At 38.1% G+C, this 21,983-nt stretch overlaps 3 protein-coding genes and 1 non-coding gene across 4 annotated transcripts; 1 reads left to right on the top strand and 3 right to left on the bottom strand.

The window, feature by feature from the left end:
• Positions 1-398: 398 nt before the first annotated feature.
• Positions 399-510, bottom strand: Trnai-uau (transfer RNA isoleucine (anticodon UAU)). The gene is made up of 2 exons: positions 473-510; positions 399-434 (listed from the first exon to the last, which is right to left on the bottom strand). It is a non-coding gene; the product is annotated as a tRNA-Ile (tRNA).
• Positions 511-1,678: 1,168 nt separating this feature from the next.
• Positions 1,679-11,380, top strand: LOC131788179 (ras-related and estrogen-regulated growth inhibitor). The gene is made up of 5 exons (XM_059105247.2): positions 1,679-1,831; positions 4,332-4,388; positions 5,803-5,876; positions 10,377-10,566; positions 10,948-11,380. Exons 1-5 carry the CDS (start codon positions 1,765-1,767, stop codon positions 11,214-11,216), a joined length of 657 nt encoding a protein of 218 aa, XP_058961230.2. The 5' UTR covers positions 1,679-1,764; the 3' UTR covers positions 11,217-11,380.
• On the bottom strand, positions 5,468-9,204 carry LOC131788176 (kelch-like protein 12). The gene is made up of 3 exons (XM_059105245.2): positions 7,769-9,204; positions 7,393-7,521; positions 5,468-7,272 (listed from the first exon to the last, which is right to left on the bottom strand). The coding sequence occupies exons 1-3, from the start codon at positions 8,830-8,832 to the stop codon at positions 6,699-6,701; spliced, it is 1,767 nt and encodes a 588-aa protein (XP_058961228.1). The 5' UTR covers positions 8,833-9,204; the 3' UTR covers positions 5,468-6,698.
• A 2,408-nt stretch (positions 11,381-13,788) lies between the features above and the next one.
• On the bottom strand, positions 13,789-20,694 carry LOC131788178 (PRKC apoptosis WT1 regulator protein). Its single transcript, XM_059105246.2, has 6 exons — positions 19,985-20,694; positions 18,673-18,753; positions 16,465-16,484; positions 15,988-16,015; positions 15,312-15,416; positions 13,789-14,859 (listed from the first exon to the last, which is right to left on the bottom strand). The coding sequence occupies exons 1-6, from the start codon at positions 20,438-20,440 to the stop codon at positions 14,758-14,760; spliced, it is 792 nt and encodes a 263-aa protein (XP_058961229.2). The 5' UTR covers positions 20,441-20,694; the 3' UTR covers positions 13,789-14,757.
• Positions 20,695-21,983: the final 1,289 nt, after the last annotated feature.

Raw genomic sequence — 21,983 nt, 5'->3', positions numbered from 1 at the left:
CGAAGTTCACATATGACATGCGTCCTGCATAATGCTAGGATCATGTCCCAAGCTCGAGACAAGACGAAAAAACATCTTTCTTTATTTCTTAACCGAGCTAAAAAATCATCATCTTTTTTATTCTATTTACAAAACATGACGCTATCGACATTGCTGATCCTAAAAGATGTTGGCCGAACACGCAGAAGGCGCCCGGAAACTTGCTTTGAAACAAGATTAAACGAGGTGAACAGATACACGGCAACATCGAATCTGTTACCTGATTACTTCATAAATAAAGAAGCAAAAGGATGTTTACGTCATCTATATGTTTTCCTTCAATAGATCATAATTTTCTAAACTTGGTGGAAAATGAAGGAATTCTCAAGTTGCCTGGAAAGGCCCATTAACAAAATATTTGCTCCCGGGGGGGCTCGAACCCCCGACCTTCGCATTACTTCAGCACCAGCTGGGGTATTGCGCCGGCACTGCTTATAAGTACGACGCTCTAACCGACTGTGCTACGGGAGCTGGATAATCTGAACGATAATTCATGGTATATTAGAATAACATTTTAAAATACATCAGTTTATAAGTAAATGGAAATTCCATTTGAAAACTCCTGCGTTACCAGTAATAACTGACTTCTGGCGCACAGAAATCCTCTTCGGGATGCCAAGGAAATTTCACTACAGTGGTAAATTTAATTTTAAGTAAATCTCTATATGCAGCAGAAAATAATTCAGCCGTCTTTACGAGGTTAAGAAAATGATGGATTTACTTTATGGCTTAAGATCTCACTAATGAAATACACTCAAAATTGTGAGGACGAGGGACAACGAGGGAAATCGCGGGGAATGGAGAAGGGCGTGTCTCGCCCTCGAATAGCCAATCAGATCACAGGCTGCGCACTGTCTTACCCGCTCGTGAAGCCGGTCATAGTTACTATTTGCCTAAGGGCAGGCAAACTCTTTTACTTGACTCCATAAAAACAGTACATTAACATTAACGTCAAAGAACAAAATTAAAATACAAGAAAAAAAAAGTCAGAAAAAAAAGTAGACCACGACCCTCTCACGCTCTCTCTTGATTCGACCATATGGTCCACGCAAAGAAGGAATATTATGCTTTATAGAAACCTATTTAAGAAATCGAAAGTCAACAGACAACTTGTTAACAAAATATTCGACGTTTTGTAATTTTCTTGTGTAGTTAGAACGTTTTTAAAACATATGGCTAATTACATCTACTGAATCAACATAAGGGAGGTTTCATTTGTAGCTCATTTTACCAGTAACCGGCTTGTGATATTTTATGTTTCTGGTAATGTTTATACCATTCAATCACCGGTGATCATCAGCAATTAAGATGTTATCGCCCAAAAATTTAAATACACCCAAAAGCTATTATTAAAGAAAATGCTGAATTATTCAGGTGCGTGAAATAAAAAGTAACTTTTTCAACACAGAGACTTGACGAATATTGACTTTTTATGCCAAAAAATTACGCTATACGAGGAATTTACTTCCCTTAGAAACTGTCAGTAGAAGAAAAAAATAACGCGTTTTCATCGGCCCCCTGCCATCAAGAATGGCCCTAAAGGTATCAGTATTGACAAAGATGTATTATTTCTGACAATAAGCTTGTCAAAAAAGCTTTCAATGTGTTGCTGGCGGGCATGAAACATAGTGTGAGCTTGGAGAGGAATGTGAAAGATTCCTTTCACCAAAACAAGCATCGAAAGAAACTTTTTAGATCCTTTGCGGACATGTAAGAGAATCACAGATGAATTCCCTGATACCCGCTGAGGCGAGATTCTTGACTTTAGGAAGCAAAGGAGTCGGCAAATCAGGTAGGGGAAACGTATTATCTTTGAATCCGTTAGAGAGACGCAACGATACAGGGTTGTTTGAACGATCTGGAGTTTCATGTTAGACAGTTCTGAGCTTTAGAGAACATAAAAGATTCATTTCCCACGAAAGTGCAGCGAGTGGTTTCAATGTTAATTGATCAAACCGCAATCGACTAAACACAACCGTACCACTCCGCAAGGAAAGAAGTCGGTCAAGCAAAATTTAAATCGTGTCAATTTCTTGTGTTACGTGCATTCACTTTTCAAAAACAAACTGAAAAAAAAAGTTCTGTAGCTGCACTGTGCAGATTTTAGCTATATGACTTTTTATTTTCCGAAAAAGTTTGCAGATAGCGTTTAAAGCCAATTCACACTCAATATCTTTCTCTAAGCGGCATTTGAAAGTGATCCATTATCAAGCGCAAATTAAATCAACGTGGACAAAAAAAAAATGTGGTATTTATGCAGAATAAGGAAAAAAAGGAAGATATGTTTCTTTTATCCATATATAGAATCACTTGCTATCTAAAAGATGACCACTCAAAACAGTACTCTAGGACTCTTTGTTGAAAGTATTCATTAACAAAACAGTCACGAAACGGTTAACGAGTTTGTATTGATTTTATCTGTTTGTGTTTATAACCTTAGGACAATAACATGATAGAAACTTATTGAATTCAGTTTGCCGATGGTCATGTGCTAGAAATCAATCAGACGTACATTTTGCGAATAATTTTAAACCCTGTGCCCTGGTTATTGCTGATGACACACATTTCATAGCTGTTCTGCCAGTGATCAAGTGTTCTTCTAATAATAATTCTGCTTTTTTGATGTTTCCTGTCAGAGGACCCCCAAACATCCCCCCACCCCACTACCCCATCCCAATCATGTTGACCGACGAAACGTGATAATATTGTCGTGAACAAATTCATCCATTTATTAGACGTTACACCGTTCTTTGTTGAAAGTGATTCGCTATAGAGAGATTCGTTATCATAGATCTTTTTTTCGGAAGCAAAATGCAATTACCAAATTTTATCCGGTTTTATAATATTATCTCATTTACATATGTTTTTTTTTAATGGGCTGCAATCGGGGAATGTACTACAGTGAAACTTGATTTAGGCGGAAAACCACGGGAATCTGGCTAGTGTCCGTTTAATAGAGGGTGTCCGTTAAACAGAAGACAAAAGAAGCTAATGCAGGTTTTAATTGATAAATTGTGCAATAATAACAAGTGTAATTTATCAAATGTTCTGAGCCGTTTTCTACATTTCAATTCGTGAATTTTCCACCTTTCTTTATTAATGTACTAGTAGCGTGAAAAGATACATGGGGGAGCATATCCAAACTGTACAAATGTCCTAAATCCTCTCTCTTTTTACCACCCACCCACCCAGCCAGCCCCTCTCAGCACTTAGCGACATCAGCTCCTCATTCCAACTGCAAATGTTTGCTTCAGCTTTTCTTTATACTTCGAAGTAGTGCGTCTTCCTTTCTCCTCTTCTTGTCCAGTTGAGGACATGTGCAAAGTTCGTGTAACACTTTCTATTACGTGTACTGACTCAAATCATTCTTAGGGTACGTGGTTTCCGTGCCAGAAAAGCGGAACCTGAAAGAAATCAACTTTAGTTTCCAGACCAGAAAATAAACAAAATGTGTCACGCACTGGAAATAGATACGTTTGCCATATGTTGTTCGCCTGAAAACAAATGAGATAATTGACACCTTCGTGCATGTTTTTTTTCTCTTTTCATCAGGCCGATGGATTCTAGGGAAATAATGTAAAAGAGAACAAAAACAAGCGTCAAATACGCGTTATTGATAAATCATATAATCCTTGCAATAATAACAACAATGAACAATAACAATGCACAACAATGAATATTAGCTAAGTGAGTGATGAGTTGGAGCCGACTAGAAAGTAGAGATCGAGGTTTTACAAAAATGAGCAAACAACGCGTGTTAGATAACAACCTGGGCACTAGAAAATGATGGAGTGTTGAAAGTAATCCAGCAATGGTTTTGCCGTATTGAACGCTATGAACGGTCTTCATAACGCTCAATAGGTTTCGCCCCTTGGCAGGTTCACCCCATACCCGTTCGCCCCCTTTACGAAAAGCTCGCGTCATCAACCTTGACAAGTCCGTCCCCATTTTTTCTTCAACTCGTTTCCTTACGGCAGAATGTGTTCCTTCATAAGAAGAGGGGAATAATGACGGTCTTAAAAAAGATTCTAATATGTTCGACTCGTCAGAAAAGGAACACGTTCTGCCTTACGGAAACAATGCCCCTAAGCAAGCCAGGGGCAGGCTTGTTAAGGTGGGGGCGAACCGAAACCCCTGGATACATTGTGATTATTTTGGTTTTGGGTTTTTATGACTCTCAAGCAAAAGAAGTTCTTCCTGGACAAAATGGGTAAGGGAGATGCTGTAATTTTAATTTTCTTTAAGATTTCTGTTATAATAGTCTTAACATTTTATATCATTTTTATCACCAGCCTTAACTGTTCGTTTTCTGACGAAGAGATTTATTGGCGAATATCAGTCACTTATGCGTAAGTAGAGAATTTAGTAATAAGAATTTATCAATATGCGTTGTTTCTCTGCGACACCAAAACTGAACATTTTCTGTTATTGTTTGAATTGAACTGTTTGGAAATGGTAGCAAGATTTTTTCTCCCAACCCACGCATGCACCCCTAAAGTGATCAACTAACTTGAGCTCCATGATTTGTTTTATCCACAACGTCGCACGCAAACCAATTCAATTACAAATTTTATGGCCACACTTAGCATCAAAAGAAGCGCGATGTGTCTGAGCGCCTCGAAAAAAGTTTCTTTTTAAACTCCTTAACTTGTCCCTCCGTCTGTGCTCTACACCTACATCATGTCTCGTTTACCGACTGAACCCTTAAAATAGGTTAGTATTCCTGCCTCTGAGGGTTCATTTTCGACCGACATCACATATCATTCTTCCCCATGGTATATAAAAGACTCATCCAAAACCGTTAGTAGACAGTTTTTAGCCAAACTAATTGGAGCGACAAATTGTTTCGGTCGCATAGTCCTGGCCAACCGACCGTTAAACATTGTGTTAATCACCGACTCTCTTGTGCGTTAATGTTTATGTTCTCTGAACCATGTCGGTTACTCTTTCTTAATTTACTAGACAACTAACACGCACATTAGTACATTCGATTCATGCTCTCCATTCTTTGCCTATTTTGGCCAAAATTCACGGAATGAAGCATGCTACAAGCTGACGCAGAGATGGAGCTTGCGGGGTCATTCGGCCACGTGCTTGAATTCAAGCAGTGAACATTCAACCGTTGAGAAATTAGTGAAGTGATTCAGGCTCTCTGTATTTACTTAACAACACAATACACGCAACTTTTAATATTCTATTGAGGGTCACTGATTAGAACAATCCTTGGTGCGCAATGGAAACCGAAAAAGAGAATCGAACAATGAATTGAACTTTCCCGCATTGCTGAAATGTAATTTTGTTTTTAAGCAATCAGCAATGCCACATGTTCATCTCAATAATTGCTCATTTCCTGGTGTTAAGTTGTGTAATGAACATTTAATGCTCTGCTAAAGTGGATTAAACCACACAATGATAAGATCTTAGTTCGAACTTAAAGCCGCTTCAAGACAGACGTTTCTATGGCAATGTAGCATTGGACTCCACTACTCCCTTACCTGTATTCGTCTGCCTGTGGGAATTGATCAAAACCAAGCAGAACTTCTTTCACACTGAAATAAATAATTGTCTTAAGCCTCAGCCCTAAATTATGAGCACAAGCTCTCAGTTCAATGAACATATAAAGTTATTCTTAGATAAACATCAACAGATTTTGTACGTCAGGTTATGATAATTTCATATTTTGAATATTTTAACCTTTAATCATTGTTCGCATTCTTTTCAAATACCTACGATAAACTCTTGTTCTCTAATTCTTGATTTCAGAATTAACCTACAGTCACAAAATCAAGCTGGACGATGAATTTCTGACATTTGAGTTTCGTGATACCATTGAAAAGGTACGAATTAATGTATTCTGAAGGTCTATCTGACGGCTTCGCCAAGTTTTTTAAAAGCTTCTTTTGTTTACTAAACATCAATTAAGCGTAGGTGACGTTTGGATTTGGCTTACCTCCGACAAAAGACTGAATCTAATTCATTTTTTATTAGATAATGTTCACATCGCCCTATTTATTTTGTAGATATTTTAAAAGATAGTTGTTCCTCTGTCGTTTTTTACATACATCTCATCCGTTTTTATCTTACTATATGCCTTGCCATAAAAAGTCAACTATCGAATTTTACTCGGTGACTTGATGTTTGGACACACTCCATGCTTATGTACATATATGCTCTTATATACAGATTTCTCAGCTTAACAATGATATCTAACTTCTTCTTTAATCACGGTAATTACAATCATCCTGTGCTAATTATATTTGAGGCCCATACATAAAGGGAAATCATTCTGCTATGTTTTTAAAGTTTCGAAAAAACTTTTGCCAAAATGTTCGAATTTTTCACGAGAAGGACTAAGGCTCCAAGTTCAAAACGACGACAAGTACAAACTGCTAAGTCGTTCAGTCCTCAAAATCAACAGCTCATAGAAATTGAATCCAACGTTATGCCCAGGCCTTCGTATGCACTGCGCGTTTAATTAGGCACATAGAAATTTTGTTCCCGCGGGGGCCATGTGATTGTTTGACGGATCACTCGTGCAGCAGCTATAGAAAAGGGTTAATCTCAAAAAGAAGTTCGAAAATTAGAGATGAATTGGGACATTGTGACGTTCAAACGAAAGCCTGTCAATCTTACATGTACTGATAAGGAAAAAAAAAATTTTAAGTAATCTTTGTCAGAGAGTTGAGAAATTGGGTGGAAAGAGAAACAGCTGAGCACTGTATCCCACCCATACAGTTAGGTACCGACCCTACAACCTTCCACACGTCAAGATCGATATCGTAAAATTCTACTTTGTCTGTTCTTTCGCGGGAATTTTTCTTTCCTCCGAGAACGTAGATATGATTTCCTACGAAAGCTATCCCTGCCAGCGCTCTTGATATGCACAAATTAGCTATGTATGTCCAGGTGTTATTCTCTATGTCAAAAGCCTCACAAGAGCTGTGCGACGAGTACAAATCATCTTGGGTTCCCCCTACTACGTAAAGGTTTCCGCCAACAGCTACTCCGCATGCGTATGCTCTACGGACCTGCATGGGTGTGGTCATGGTCCAGGTGTTTGTTCTGGGATCATATTTTTCAACCGTGCTCAGGTACTTGAACGGGTCATTGGCATTATCGTTTTCTGTTTTTCCACCGATGGCGTAAAGGTATTTATCAGATACTACACATGGACCACCTCTGTTTGATGTCATGGGGGCGACCGCTTCCCAGATGTTCGAGTTCGGATAGTACCTTCAAAAAAGAAATGATCTCTTTTTACCTCAGTCTTTCATAGGAGCACAACATTCTTTACACATGACCTGGCCAACAATAATCAATATCCTGATTACAAAACACAACATTTTCGATTACCTCAAAACGGTGTTAAGCGGTCTTCCTCTGTGCCAGCCACCTACTGCGTATAAAGAACCATTTAGTTCAGCCACACCAAGAGCAGAGATTTCCTTAGCCATCGGTGCTACTCCTGCCCATGTGTTAGTTCTGTGAAAATCACATATAAAGAAGCATCAAAATTATCTTTACAACGAGTAGCTTAGCTTCTCAAAGTGACTAAAACTTACCCCAGCCCCCCACCCCCCGACATCTTCTCGGGTTTTTAAAACAGTGCACCGGATTGAACCGGCCATGGCTCACATTCAGACCTCCTGGATTCATTTCCGTTAAACAACGGGCCACTGCGTCACTCCCACTGTGGGTAAATAACGATTAATACCTGACAATAACCTACCTGTAGTCATATCTCTCCATGCTTGACAGATGCCCATTCAGGGAGACTCCTCCCACTGTGAAAATAAACCCCTCGCATGCCACAGCGCCGTGACTGAAGCGCGGGATTAACATTGGCGCCAAATTGTACCACTGATTGACAGAAGGCACGTAACACTGAGTTGAGGAACGCAATTCGTCTCCAGGTCCCCAGATCGTAATGATGGCATCTACATTGGAATCCAAACATTTCCGCGTCTTGCAGATATCCCTGATTGGCTGTCGCTGAGGTCCATGTAATGCATATGACTTCATGGCTTCGTAAAGAAGCTTGGTGCACTCAAGGTTATTGGTTACCAGTTCTTCCTTTTCAACATATTCTGCTATGTAATATTTTGACATGCAACCCAAGCGAACCTGAGAGAGTAACCGCGGGAAATTCTCTCTCCTGTTATTCACGTCATGTTTGACCCACGAAACGACCGCTTCGTACACCTGTTCCTCCGTCTCCACAATAACGTCGTCTAAAGTGATAAGCTTCTCAATCTCAGAGAGGCAAAGATGCAGGAATTCCTCCGATTTCGAAACCGCCACGAAGTTCTCAAGAATAAAGCTCTCAGACTTGTCCATGAGTTCTTCACAGTCAAATTTCTCTGAAAACGCTCTCATTGACAGACAATTTGAAGGATTTAAAATTCCTTCTAAGTACTCACTCCCTTTATCCTTTAAGCTTGTTATTAACAGGTAATCAGCAGCGAAAACCAGTTCTTTGACATTCTCATCGGTTATTTCAACTTCTCCCGTATATATGTAATGGAGCAGATCATTCATCACAAAGGCTCGAAATCCTTCGAGTTTGACTTCAAGTTGATGTTTTTCTTTCATGTCGGATGTAAACAAACCAAGGAAATACTCGCTACATGCCGCTAAGACGTTTTTGTGGGCTGGAAATTCTTGCCCGTCCACTTGAAGAATTGTATCGCACAATATCTCCTGCCGACGAAAATCATCCATTCGCTTGTAAAGATTTTCTTCGTAGTTTATTCGTGGCTGGCGGAGATATCTATCTGTTTCTTTCAAATCCATTACTTTGTCTGATGGTTTTTTTGTCTGAGGAACACTCTCTTTCGATTCTGGTAATCAATTTGAATGAAACACGTGAAATTCAGAAAAAAAAAAATTATACAGTAGAGTCCTTCGACGATCTTCGCTTTCGTCGCTGAGATGAATTTTTCCCGTTATCCAAATGCCAACAAGCGCATCCGATTTTTTTTAAAAATAAATATCACGCTGAGTCGAGAAATCCATTTAAAAACATCATTGCCTTCCCCGAGACACGTGGCAGGTGTTGTTATCCTTATATGGATATGAACATTGCTTTCAGATGGCTCTCTGCTTAATAGAAATCATAAAAGCGTCCGTTTAGCTCATAAGTCAAAAAAAAAAAATTAACGAGAGGTCTCGGTAAAAGGATGAAGATGTTCTGCCAACGGAAGTCACGAGAACGAAACATGACAATTAAGAATACGTCAGCCGCGGCGATTTTGCGTTTTGAGATATGCAAATAATTTGTAAGAAAGTGAATAATCATTGACACGAATTTGATTTTCGACACACATTTAGACTTTCGCAACCGGAATGATTCAAATAACATCGACTCAAAAATATGCTTCCTTATTGCAAGCCGAAATTTATTTTCAAACAGTAGTTTTTATAATTCAGAAGTTTGAGAAAAAAAAAGGAAAGGAGGATTTATTTTCATGCATGACGTTAAAAATTCATTGACTGTACTTGACATTTATTCCACAAAAGTGCTGGGAAGCCACTGATTTAACCTTACTAAAGAAAGATACCCTAAAGCAAAACTGTTTTACTTGACCTCGAGACGATTATTACAATTTTTAACATAAAGGTCAGAAAAGCGTGTTGCTCTGAAAAACCGTATTATCCACTTAATATCAATGTTGCGTTTAGAAGAGGAAGAGCAAAGGTAGAAAACACGAGCAAAAAAATTTCTGAAATTCAGTCTCTGCAAGCCGCTTCGTTCAACTCGACTTTCCTTGCAAAAATTTCAAGAAAAGTATTTCTTCAATGGAAACTGAGAACCACTCACGAAATTGAATCTTATTTCTACAAGTAGGCTTAATTCAATATGAAGACCCCAAACTCTGTGAAAATTTGAGTGGATTCAGGACAAACGCATGTATGTTTTGTATTAACCAATTCAAATATCCTTTAATTGCTGACAAACTTTTTCAAATTCAAATGATACCAAGTTCTGTTGATAATTTATATATGCGACAGTTGTGCGTGAATTCCGTCTGCAATCAATCAACTGCGATCAATTCTGCACGAACATTTGGGTCAAAATAGAAGAGACAGCTATTTTTAGAATAAGAAGTGGCTAAAAAATTGGGGTTCTATAATAACAGGGTTTTACTTTCACGTGCCATGGAACCAGATGAGTTTCCAAAGCACGTGGAAGTTACTTGTGAGGGAGAGCACCCTATCCAGGGGGTGAAGCAGTCAACAAAAGCCTCAGACGATGTGGTCCATTTGGTTCATTCTTGTATAGGCCTCTATGGAATTTTTTCTTTTCTTGCTCTGATATCTTGTTCCCTTGTTTCCAGAGCGATACGTCTCCAGTTGATAAAGACATCAAATGGGCCGACGCTTTTCTCGTGGTGTATTCCATCACGGACAAAAACAGCTTTAATAATGCCATACATCTGGTTGAAGCAATCTACGACGGCAAAGGCACAGATGAATTGCATGTCGCTCTGGTGGGAAACAAGATAGATCTGGAGCATTTCAGAAAAGGTAAGAAAGCAGATGTATTAAAAAAAACGCCTCAGACAAACAGCCCGTCGGGTTCAAAGACTGAAATCCGTCAACCATGACCCAAACTACTTCGTGATGATCAGTGAAACTTTAAAAGTCACGATAATTTTGATATGACCTTGAGAGAGGAAACGGAAGACAAATGTCAAAGGTATTCAATAAATATTATGATACAGAATACACCACGGAACGTGGTTGCAAAAAAAAATGAAACCATCGATCATTAACCCTTGGTGGGTTTTCTGAACATCCGGAAATAAATTTTTGAAATTCTGACCCTTTATGCCTGAAAAAGACCATTCCAAAATACTACTGACCCAAACATTGACAAGCCGCTCATCCTTAGTTTATGCTTTTCAGTAACCACAAAGGAGGGCCAATCGGCTGCTGAACAGCTCGGATGCATGTTTTTCGAAGTTTCCGCCGCAGAAAATTACGATAATGTTCAGGAGGCGTTGAATGTTGTCTTCCGAAGGGTGGCGCTTCACAAGAAATACTTGCGACAGGAGAAGGAAAAGCGAAAAAACAGTAATCCACAGATAGAGAAAAAGAAACAGAAATTTGGAAATTCTCTTTTCAACTGGAAAAACGAGAAAAAGAGAAGTCCAAGACGAGCAGACACACTTTAATTTTAAAATTAGTGTTCTGTTGACTAGACTGATCTTCGACGACCTAAATTTTCCTACGAGTTATCAAGCTGGGCTAGTAACAGTTTGATGAGGTCTTCTCGTGCCTTTCTTCTTGACTGCGATAAAAATAAGTTCCCTACAAGATTAAAATACCCGAAAAGTGACTATAGGACTCTCTCTGAATCAGTGTTGTTGTCCAAACGCAAAACCCTAAGTACAATACAGAAGGGTAGTCAGCGATGATAGGTTTTTATTTCCCTATTCACTTTTATAAGAAACGAAATTTACTGGTCAAAAACACTTATCAAACGTTGATTACCCCACTTTACCACAATTAAGGCCTAAATTCACGCTCTGAGAGCTCTTTTGCCAAAAATCCCTGACAAATCATAAGAAAGGCTTCGTGAAGCTAGCCATTTGTCTTGTAAAACAAACCCGCTGACCTTAGTGGGGTGTATTACGCCCTTATTATTGATTTCATACGCAGCATGCATATGCGACATCAAAAATGTTAGGAGGATAAAATAAAAATGTGGTCGACTGATAGCGGAAAGGGAAATGGTAAGAACTGGCTTTTGAAAGCCGTAGGCGTATGATCATCTCATGACATACAGATATCCCGAGCGATGCAAGAGTGCACTTCTTGTGCAGCGCTCTGGGTTAGAACAGTTTGAATACTACGCGACAGAACTACGTGTATTCATAAATTCCAAATAAAGTTCTTTGTAGTCAATTAAGCACAACTTAAAATAACTAACATCTGCCATGAACGAACGGGCTATAAAAAGCCAATGATATTAATAGAAAAATAATTGCAATTTTTACACGTATGACGCTAAAAGATTCGCTAATTACTTGGAATGTGTACTACATAGTGGGCATAGTTTCTTCTGAACGCCAAATGAAAACTACACAAGATCCTTTCCCCTCCGTAGACGAGCTTCTAACTAGTAAAAGATCACTTATTGCGCATTAATAAAAATGGCCGAGATTATCTCCCTTAAACCAACAAGATCACCGCCACCTCGACAGACTTTTGACTTAACGGCAGTGAATGCTTCAGTAATTTCCAATACACGCATATTCTCTTCCGTCCTTACGCTGACCTTAATCTGAAGTGTTCAACCGTAAAAAAAAAACAAAACAAAACAAAGAGTAATCAACAAACCATTTTCCCAATGCCTCACCCCTTCCATATCCACCCCACCACCCCGGTCCCCGCTTCACTACACTTTCATGGCATGCACCTTCGCATCCTTACAACTCAAGTTTACCGCTTAATACTGAAATAACGAGTCACAGAGTCTGGTTTCTTTGTTTACTAATCACTGAAAATATATTTACTAAAATAATACAAAAATATAACATTAGAGTAACACATTAAAGTGTTTGATCCAACAGACTGTAACTTAGGCAAACTGACTAGGAAAGTGTTCCAAACAATACACCTGGCCAGAGAAAACACTGGGTGAGGCAACATTGTTATTCTACGTGCATGCGCTATTTCAACATACAACGCTGTTTCCCGTAAGACACAATTGCACCGGCTGTTAAGCACGGTCTACACCATGATAACTTGTGATAGAAACCTTCTCAAAGAAATTGTTAAAAAAAATCTCATAAAATTTACACGATTTCGACACATTCCTCATAATTTAGACTTTCCAGTCGACCAATGAATTGTCTGAAGCCATTAGCAAAATGCTCCCCAGAAATCCTAAGCAGCCGTTAAGAAGGCGTGCCATTGACTCCACCTACCTTTCTCCTTCACGAAATACGCTTTGCAAATAGCTATGAATATTTTTCAACAAGTAATATTGACAGAAACTGTTTAGAAAATAATGCCAGCACTTCCTTTAGCCACGACTATTCAAGAGCTTTTTTTTTTTCAAATTTTCTTTCGTATATTCTTGAATCGAGCTCGAGGAATGACCCTCTTGAAACGGTCACAGAGCCTCATTCTCTAAGGTTGAAATGTCAGGAACGTCTCAAAAGCTGACAACAATCACAGTAGTAATTATCAGTCTTACAAGAGTACACAATCAGTATGGCTTCTACAAAAAGATTTGCCTCCACAAATTAAAAAAAAAACTTACACCAACCGATAACACTATTTTAGGTGTCAATTGTTGAACAGAAAAAACAGCGTCTTCATTCAGAACAAGGTCACCGACCGTTTTAACTCTCATTTAGGAAATTTTGCAAATTGGAAAAGGAAATAAGTTGTTTAAAATCAAATCCTTCAAAGATGAGGAAGCATTCAAAGGAATGACCCTCTTGATACGGTACATGTATCCTACTTTCACAGAATTGTCCTTCTTTACTTTCTCCCTGGATAGCGACTTGAGTTACTTTTCTTTTAGATATCACAAGCTCACTAATTTACCTTATCAAGTTTGCAAAATCCCGTTTCCTTCTGATTAAAAAAAGCTAATCAAATAACTTCCTGTCACATAACAAGTACTCCACACTACCAAGATAGCCACTGCGCTTGACACGTAACAAGTACATATGCTATAACAGATCTGTTATGGATTGACAGCTCTACACATAGTGACATTTTTTTTGGGGGGGGGGGGGGTGGGGTTTTTTTTTTTTCATCAAACGTTCAAACCCTTCTCTCTTGTTAGGAGCTCCAATAGTGTGGTTAACTCGTTATCCATCAAATAGTTGATTGTAAGAAGTATAGAATGACCACTGTAACACACCAATGCATCATAATTGCAAGATTCTAAGCTGGCTTGCAGTCACTCTTTGAGTAAAAATTGTAAGTAAGATAAAAATTGCATGAAAACACCAGTGACACAACACCAGAATTTGTTTAGCACTTGTTGCCCTGAAGATTGAGGAGATCTGGATTTCAATTTTTTCTCTGTTTGTGTAATTGTTGAAACTCCATTAAAACATCACCTTTGACAGAAATATTCACAGTGGATAGACTTGAAAACAAATAATAACTATATTTCAAAAGAGAGTATGGCTTACTACACAACCCCTTACACAACAAGTAAAAATTCAATACTCTCATAGGCATGTTACTGTATGACAAAAATGCCCCAAAAAACTTAGTAAGATCACCTGATCTTGGTAAGGTATTTTTTTCCCAAGCATATCCACTGCAATACTAAGCACATTCTTACTATCTACAAAAAAAGAACAGCTTTTCAGCAACAAAGCATAAAAATGTCAAGTCTCTTTCCTTAGCCTGTTACCTGTTCTATTCAACATTGCACTACAATGGAAAGTTCCAAGCCAAACTAACTTTTGCTAAATACTTCATAAAAACAGCCTATAACTTTTCAAGCTATACAAACCAAAGAATGACATTATCCATTTAGTCAAACTTGTGCATCCTTTTGTGATAAGCAATCATCAAGAGTGACAATTCAACAATGGCATTATGCTTTACTCCAAGAAGAATTCCATTCCTCCATGTGGAAAATGTGTTAATGTGGAATGGCTGCCATCCATTTGACAAAATCAGTTTAACAAAAATAATTCTACTGCAGCCAAATAAATGAAGATTTCAGCAGTTTGAAGCCTACTTCACTGGTTTCATTGCTGATATTTGACTTATAACTCGTAATAAAGAGCTGTTTTCATCCTTCAAGCGAGCATTCTCTGTCCGTAGTGTTTCCAGTTCCTGATATGAAATAGAAAGAAGAACAATTTTAAATTTCCTGCATATAGTACCTAGATATTGGCCTTAGAGTAAGTAACTTTTCTTGTCAAGTTAGCAAGATCGATTTGCTGCACATTTCTGTTTTTTCAAACTTGTTTGTACAATAGGGACTTGTTAGTTCAGTGGGCAGAAGAGCAAAGTATGCTTATTCCAAAGACAGAGTTGCTTGCTAGAGAAGCTAAGTGCACCATATAACTGCACCTGTTACAAGACATGTCCTCTTAATTGCCTCAAAACGTAACAGAACAGTTACATAACAAAGAGACAAACATAAGTTAATTCTTCAAAAATCATACTTCTGCAAGAAAAGAGATGTACTGCCCACTGTTTTCCATAAAGCTTGTAAGATGAAAGGCAACCCCTCTACATTTCTACTGTGGTTCTCACAATGTAATGTCATAAGAACTTCTCACCTTGTTTGCTTTATCAAGCTCAGATTTGTAGTCTTCTAACTGACTTTCATAATCCTCTATCTTTTCAAGCAGTTTTTGCGTTTGGATGGTTTCACTATCCTTTTGCTACAAATAAAATAATTCCTGAATCACTTACAAGATGGTATTTGACCAAATATTACGCAACCTGAATAATATCAGGATTAATAAGCACTGTACAACCACATTTACATATCTACAATCATTTGCTGAAAGGTTTAAACATTTGCAGGAAACAGGCCACTTAATCAACACAGGGTGATTATTTCTTTTTTGAGAAACAGCAAAATATGCAAAAAAAAGTTTTGATGTTTATTTAAATAGGATCATGAAGACTGGGAAACAGACTTGTTGTCTGTCTATCCTTCCTGACGAGAACAACTGCCAAGGAATTGTTGCAAAAGTTTAACATGGGTGCATCATCAATTAAAAGGAAATGTGCACTCATGCAGACATAATAGTTGAGAGAATGATACAAAGACCACTGAGGGGGCTAATTCACTACCTGTTACATCAGAATAGGGGCACTTTCTAATGAAGACAAATTTGCAGGAGGGGTAAGGGGTGCTAAATCCTACCATCACAATAGCCAACTTAGAATTGTAATCATGATTATAATTTTAAGCTTTCACACAGACATGAATAAATTTATACTTACAACTTTTTGCTCTATTCTTTTGTTTGATCTACAAAAGAAATAGTTCTAGTTATAATTTGTTATCCTTGTAAGTAAACATGATTTTTTTTCCATTAATGTAATTTGATGAAAAAAAGTTTTAAACACTGAAGTTGGGTTAAATTATTAATTTTACTTGGGGTGTTAACTACACGGAACCCAAATCAAATCATGTCATCCAATACCAAGCACAGTAAAAATACTGTTGACTTAGACTGTCTCTGCTACTCTGCCGAAGCATCACCCAGCATTCTTATCAAATCATCAGTAATTATTGTGCCATTAAATGCCTCACACTGTATGTAAATATGTATTTAATATAGCACTAGAATCTACAAAAGCAGAAAGCTAAAATACACTAATCCTTTAAAAATAAAATGACCAGCTTCAGATACACACCATTTTAAAAAACTGATGCCAAATTTGAGAGATGCAAAACGGTAAAAAAATTTAGCTTACCCTTTACTTTTGGGAGAATCCTACAGTGGGAAAAGAGAGGACTTGTTAGTAAATTTGGTGAATAATACAATATATTCAACATTTACAGGTAAGCTAAATTATTAGGATATTGTTCAAACCTAACCAGACTTTACATTCAACTGAGTTCAGTAACCCAAAGCAGAACTCCTGAAAACCAACATGGATATTCAACACATTTTTTAATAAGTAAAGAAATGCATTCCATCACTGAGCAATGCAACAACTCTCATCACAATATATCACATGTACCAACCAAACTGAACAACTGCGTGCCTCAACAAACTGATTTAAATATCACTTGTGCACTGCACCTAATTCATAAGTTAGAACAGACCTGTCTACTGAAAATCTTCTGCAATATTGTTTTACAAAAAACTCTTATTTGTTTTGCTTAGCTTTCTAAATATAGCACAGAAGTAAAAGCCACTGTTTTACTACAGGCAAAACTTCCCTTTTCTATGATTTATAAGGAACTGCCTAATATTGGATGATAAATAACACAGCCTGATTGAATCCTCCCTTTCTCTGTGCAATACACTAATAAAAAATTTAGATGGTAGAAAACCATTTTAAGCTGAAAGTCTGGCAAGAAGAGTAGGTACTTAAGTACCTTTCTAGCGAGAAAAAAAATAACAACAAACTGTCTTATGCCAAGGAAAGATAAAAACTACTGCATTTACAAGAATGATCTAATGGCTTGAAAAATTAATGACATAACAACAGAACAATAGAAAGAGCCCAAAGATTTTTCATTTATTCAGTCTAGCAGCTTTTATTTTGTTAGTTTTTGGTCTTAGATGTTCATTTTTGTGACTTAATATCATTTAGCTCCTTTAGCAGTACCTTGATCTGCTTAAATAATCTTAAATCTATTACTGACTTTAATTTTATGCTTTCTTTTGATGCACCCACTCAAGTATAATGGAATTTCTCTTGACAAAATACTATGAGACATAATTCTGTGTACGTAATCTTTTTATCTAAGAATGGAAGTGCTTCTAAAATATGTAATCAATGCATCCACTGCCCTGATACTGCATAAACTGGAACAAATATTACACATATAATCATATGATTATTGTTACAGTTTTCCAAATAAGGACATAAATTACCTTGGAGATCTCCTCTGAGAAAAGAAGAGTAAAGTTTTTGAAAATTTTGGAGTTGGTAAGAAATCAACAAGATGATTGAAATAACAGATTTGCAGTTCAAGGAAAATGGACCAAATTTATCACAAAGCAAACTAGCGTAAGCAAGAAACATCTTCAAGAGAAAGTAGCACTTTCAGTAATAACAAGTTAGCAAACATAGCGAGTAACAGTTCAGCTTTGCATACATGTTTAAGCATACACACAAATCTACTACCACTCTTTCAACAACATCAAAGGAACAACAGATAAACTTCATAATACAGAAAATGGATGATCAACACTGAACAAAATCATTAGATTACCATTTCACTTCTGCTAAAAAACAAAAAGACTTCTTCAACTCAAAGAAAGCCTACAGTCCACTGAAGTCAGGAATATGTAACACAGACAACACCAAAACCTCACCATTCATGCTTAAGGGCCAAGAACCAACTGACAGCTCTCATTAGTAAGAGATATTTGATATTTTACTTTGACTGTCTCTTTAAATTCTCAAAAGCAACAGCAAAATAACCTTGTTATCTTTCACTCTCACTTGGTTGCTATCAAGTTTCCAGCAGATGCAATTCAACCTCTGCATACTATGTAATCAACCATTAGAATCATTTTACAAGCAAAGAGCTCTGTGTTAGTGGTTGCGAATAATTTATTTAAACCAATATCCTCGAATGCGAACATTTTAAATTACTGTAAAACAAGCCTTTGTTGTCTTAAATAACTCTTGTGAAAAGCAGCCTTATCATTTAAAGAGAGTTTCAAGGGCTTTTAAAATGTCCAGATTTAGGTATACTAAGCATTTCACTGAAGACATTTCAAAATTTGATCCCCGTGAAGTTTACACAGATTTGACAGGAGGATTTAAAGTAACATTCCTAGCTTTTTAACCAACTTTTCTGTATAAACAAGGCAAGTACTTGAAAACCTCAAAGATACACATGACAGTATATGCCACCATGTCTGAAACACTGCATAAAAACACAAACGGATTTTCGCCACAACGTTCGAACAGCACAAACGAACATACACGTAAGCTTACCTCTATTGCTTCATCATCGTTGGCCTGCTCGTTCTGTTGCGTATTTGCTTTTACTTGCTTCGTATCATCGTCGCCTTCGCTCTGAAAGTGCAAATAAAATATATCCAGACTACAGCAAGTTACCTGGCTAGAGACGCAACGAAATACATACGAAGGAAGTCCATAAACAGTATTACATTTGAACGCTTAGTAAGTTGTATCGAAACTGGACATCTATAAGATCAATGTACTAATCTCATTGAGTTAAATAAAGAGAGAGGAAGCGAGACAAAGTTTCTGACATACTATAATTTGTCCATAGTAATCGGCTACATTAAAAAATATAATTGTGATGAAACGTTCGCGTTATTCTCGGAAACGTACATGAATTAAACAGACTAAAATTCGACATGTGTTCACAAACGAAAATCGTGCTCAGACAGGGTGAGACACCATGAGACACTCATCATTGCTATGAAACGACTAAAGTCCAGTTATAATCACTGACTTTTTTATGGCAATTACATTTTAATCAAAGCCTGATGTAAGTGGCATTTCTTATGCAAAACACATAGAGATCCGTTCGCTAAAATTAAGTAATATCATTTACAACATTCAACTACGCTTTCGCATTGGAAGATTAACTTGTCATACTTAAAGCTTGAAATTTTTTAAAAGGCTCTACCTTGACTGAAATGACAAGGAAAAATTACGAAATTAGCTTCAAGTCTACAGTTCCCAAAAAATACTGTTTACAAACGTCCATCGATGCACCCTGTGTAAAACTTTATCACTAGAGTTCTTCTCTGTCACGATGGTAATAAACGAAATGAAGGCGAAATTTGCGTAAACATCTGTTATATTGCCTTGCGCTTATTAATTTCCACTTTTCTTGAAAAAGCACTAGAGCTGGATTGATTTTAATTTATTGTTTAGATTTGCCGATGGCGAATCGCAAATACAATTATACATTTTTTATCACATTCGTAGTACAAGAATGCCAATTTGCAGTAGCCATGAACTCCAAAGTACGAGAGATTTTTACGCTTTTATCATCATGACGAACTTCGGATATCCAGACAGACTAAAGCGCTTCTTATCGTACATGATTTTACCATCGACAGAAGAAATATAACTGTGAAAGGAAGCCAGCAAAATTCGAAATAAATGAACACCTAGCTCTAAGGTTTATTGTTCGCGACGCCAAAACCCCACACCACGAGAACTACTCGATAAACAGCCCCGACAGTTCGATTTAAGTATTCTTTTGGACTTTAAAAGCCTGAAATATGTATCAAGAGTGAAAGAAACGTGAAACTCGCTTGATACTTACATCTGCATCGGCTCCACCAGGCATCATAACAACTCCGGTTGACCTTCTTTTTTCCCTCAAATGTCTCTTGGCTTGTCTCTTATGCCCTGCACTTTCGCTCTTTCTGTCTTTTTTGAGGCTCTTCTTCGGTGTTGTTTCGTCACTGGCTGCTGTTGCACCTTCAACAGACGCCTCGTCGTTCACACTGACATTAGCTTCTTCATCTCTGGGTTTCCGCCTTTCTCGTCTCTCCCTATCTCGTCTCCCCGTATCTCGATCGGCACTACTATTAGCAAGGTCATTGGCAACCCCGTTGTCTTCTAAACCTGGACTCTTGTTTTCCTTCGAAGGAGATATACTTCCATCTATGACATCACCATAACGATTACCCCTTCGTTCTCGTCGATCAGTTCTATCCTTTTTGTATTTAGACCTGTGTGTTTCAGCGGCATAACTTTCGTCCGACACGTCCGCCATTACTATGACAAGGGAAGCGTTGCAAGCGATAGCTCAACTTCCTGCGATAGTTGTTTGGCGAAGAAACAGCTTCTAGATGCCAGTTATGTCATTAGTCACCGCAAAAATACCTCAAGTATACGCTGCAGACTTTCCGAGTTCAACTTAGCGAAGTTGTGTGGAGGAATTTGGGTTACAATGGGGCAAGAAATTCTTGAAAACAACCCAACCAGGCAGCCAACGTGCATGAACATTACCCAGAATTTGTGAGTCGGGCTACAGGACATGCGCACAACGATCGGAGCCAAATTCCTCCCGCGGGCGGTGATTGGCTGATCGCGGAGACAATATAACCTAACCAACTGACACACCAAACATGTAATTGGACACCGAATTGAAATAAAATCCCACCATTAAACACATTAAATCGGTATGTGCGTCAATCAAAATGCATGCCTTCCAGAGATTCTCAAAACGTTTATGCATTCTGCACGTAGCGTGACTACAGAGAGGGAAAGTGAGTCGACAAGGGCAATCAGACAACTTTCCAAGTCATTTCAAGCAAAGTTTTCATGGTTTGTGCCCTCATCCGAAGTCAACGAAGCATGTCGAGTGAGCTGGGATGGTCATAATTGAATTTCGTCCTCTTTGTTTACTTAGCACATAAAATTAAACTGACATTGTCCTGCTTGCATTGTTTTTGTGCATCTTCCATTTACACTTGAAAAAATCATCTCTCAAGTAAAAGACCTTCATTGAGAACGTTTTAAGCAGATCTTACGTGGGCTAGCTCAACCGCACTGATACCAAGAGATCTAAGCTGAGGAAGTACTTTGTAGGAGGGTGTTTTTACACCTCCTACGTAGTGAAAGGTGGGATGCAGGGATGGTGAGATGAAGACAAACAACAGGCAAATAGGACTTGAAACCTAGACGATAATGCCAGTCAAATGGCAAGAAATAAAAGCTAACGCCTTTAAGAGATCGTTAAATCACTCGACAACCCATATTTTTGAGGTACTGGATTAGAAGACCTATCACGACAGTGAGAGAAAAATTAAAAGTCACAATGCAAGCGCCCCCCCCCCCCTCCCTTTCAAAGGTATCCCCTGGTTCTATTTTTGCTTGCTATTGGGTAGAATCTATGTCAGATATTCTTCTTTCTCCAGAATAACCGTATGACATGGGCGGCGGAGCAGGGGGAACAGGGGGGTGAGAGAGGGAGGGTGGCTCCGCCTTTCCCAGCGAAAATTTGCCGGGGTCCACTACATATCAGTGCCGACGATATTAAAAGCGCAGGATAAAATAACTTTGGCAAAATATTCAGTCTTGTGATTTTTTCAAATCTCTTCATCAGGGTCGTGTTAGCGAAATTATTCAAATAGGGACTTTTTTACTTGAACAGCCCCGTTCTGTGTTCAAGAAGCGGACATTAGGGTACGTACTCGGCTTGGTAGGCGTGTTCACAGAGAAGCAAAGTACGTCTTGCGCTCGTGCTACGTACTTCCCATACACTGACAGCGCTCATACTGATTTCTTTAGCATAAAAAGATGAGGATGCTGTG

The sequence above is a fragment of the Pocillopora verrucosa genome, chromosome 1 (assembly GCF_036669915.1).
Source record: "Pocillopora verrucosa isolate sample1 chromosome 1, ASM3666991v2, whole genome shotgun sequence".
Taxonomy (NCBI): domain Eukaryota; kingdom Metazoa; phylum Cnidaria; class Anthozoa; order Scleractinia; family Pocilloporidae; genus Pocillopora; species Pocillopora verrucosa.
Note: the sequence above shows the minus strand (reverse complement) of the source record. Positions and strands in the feature narration are given on the sequence as shown.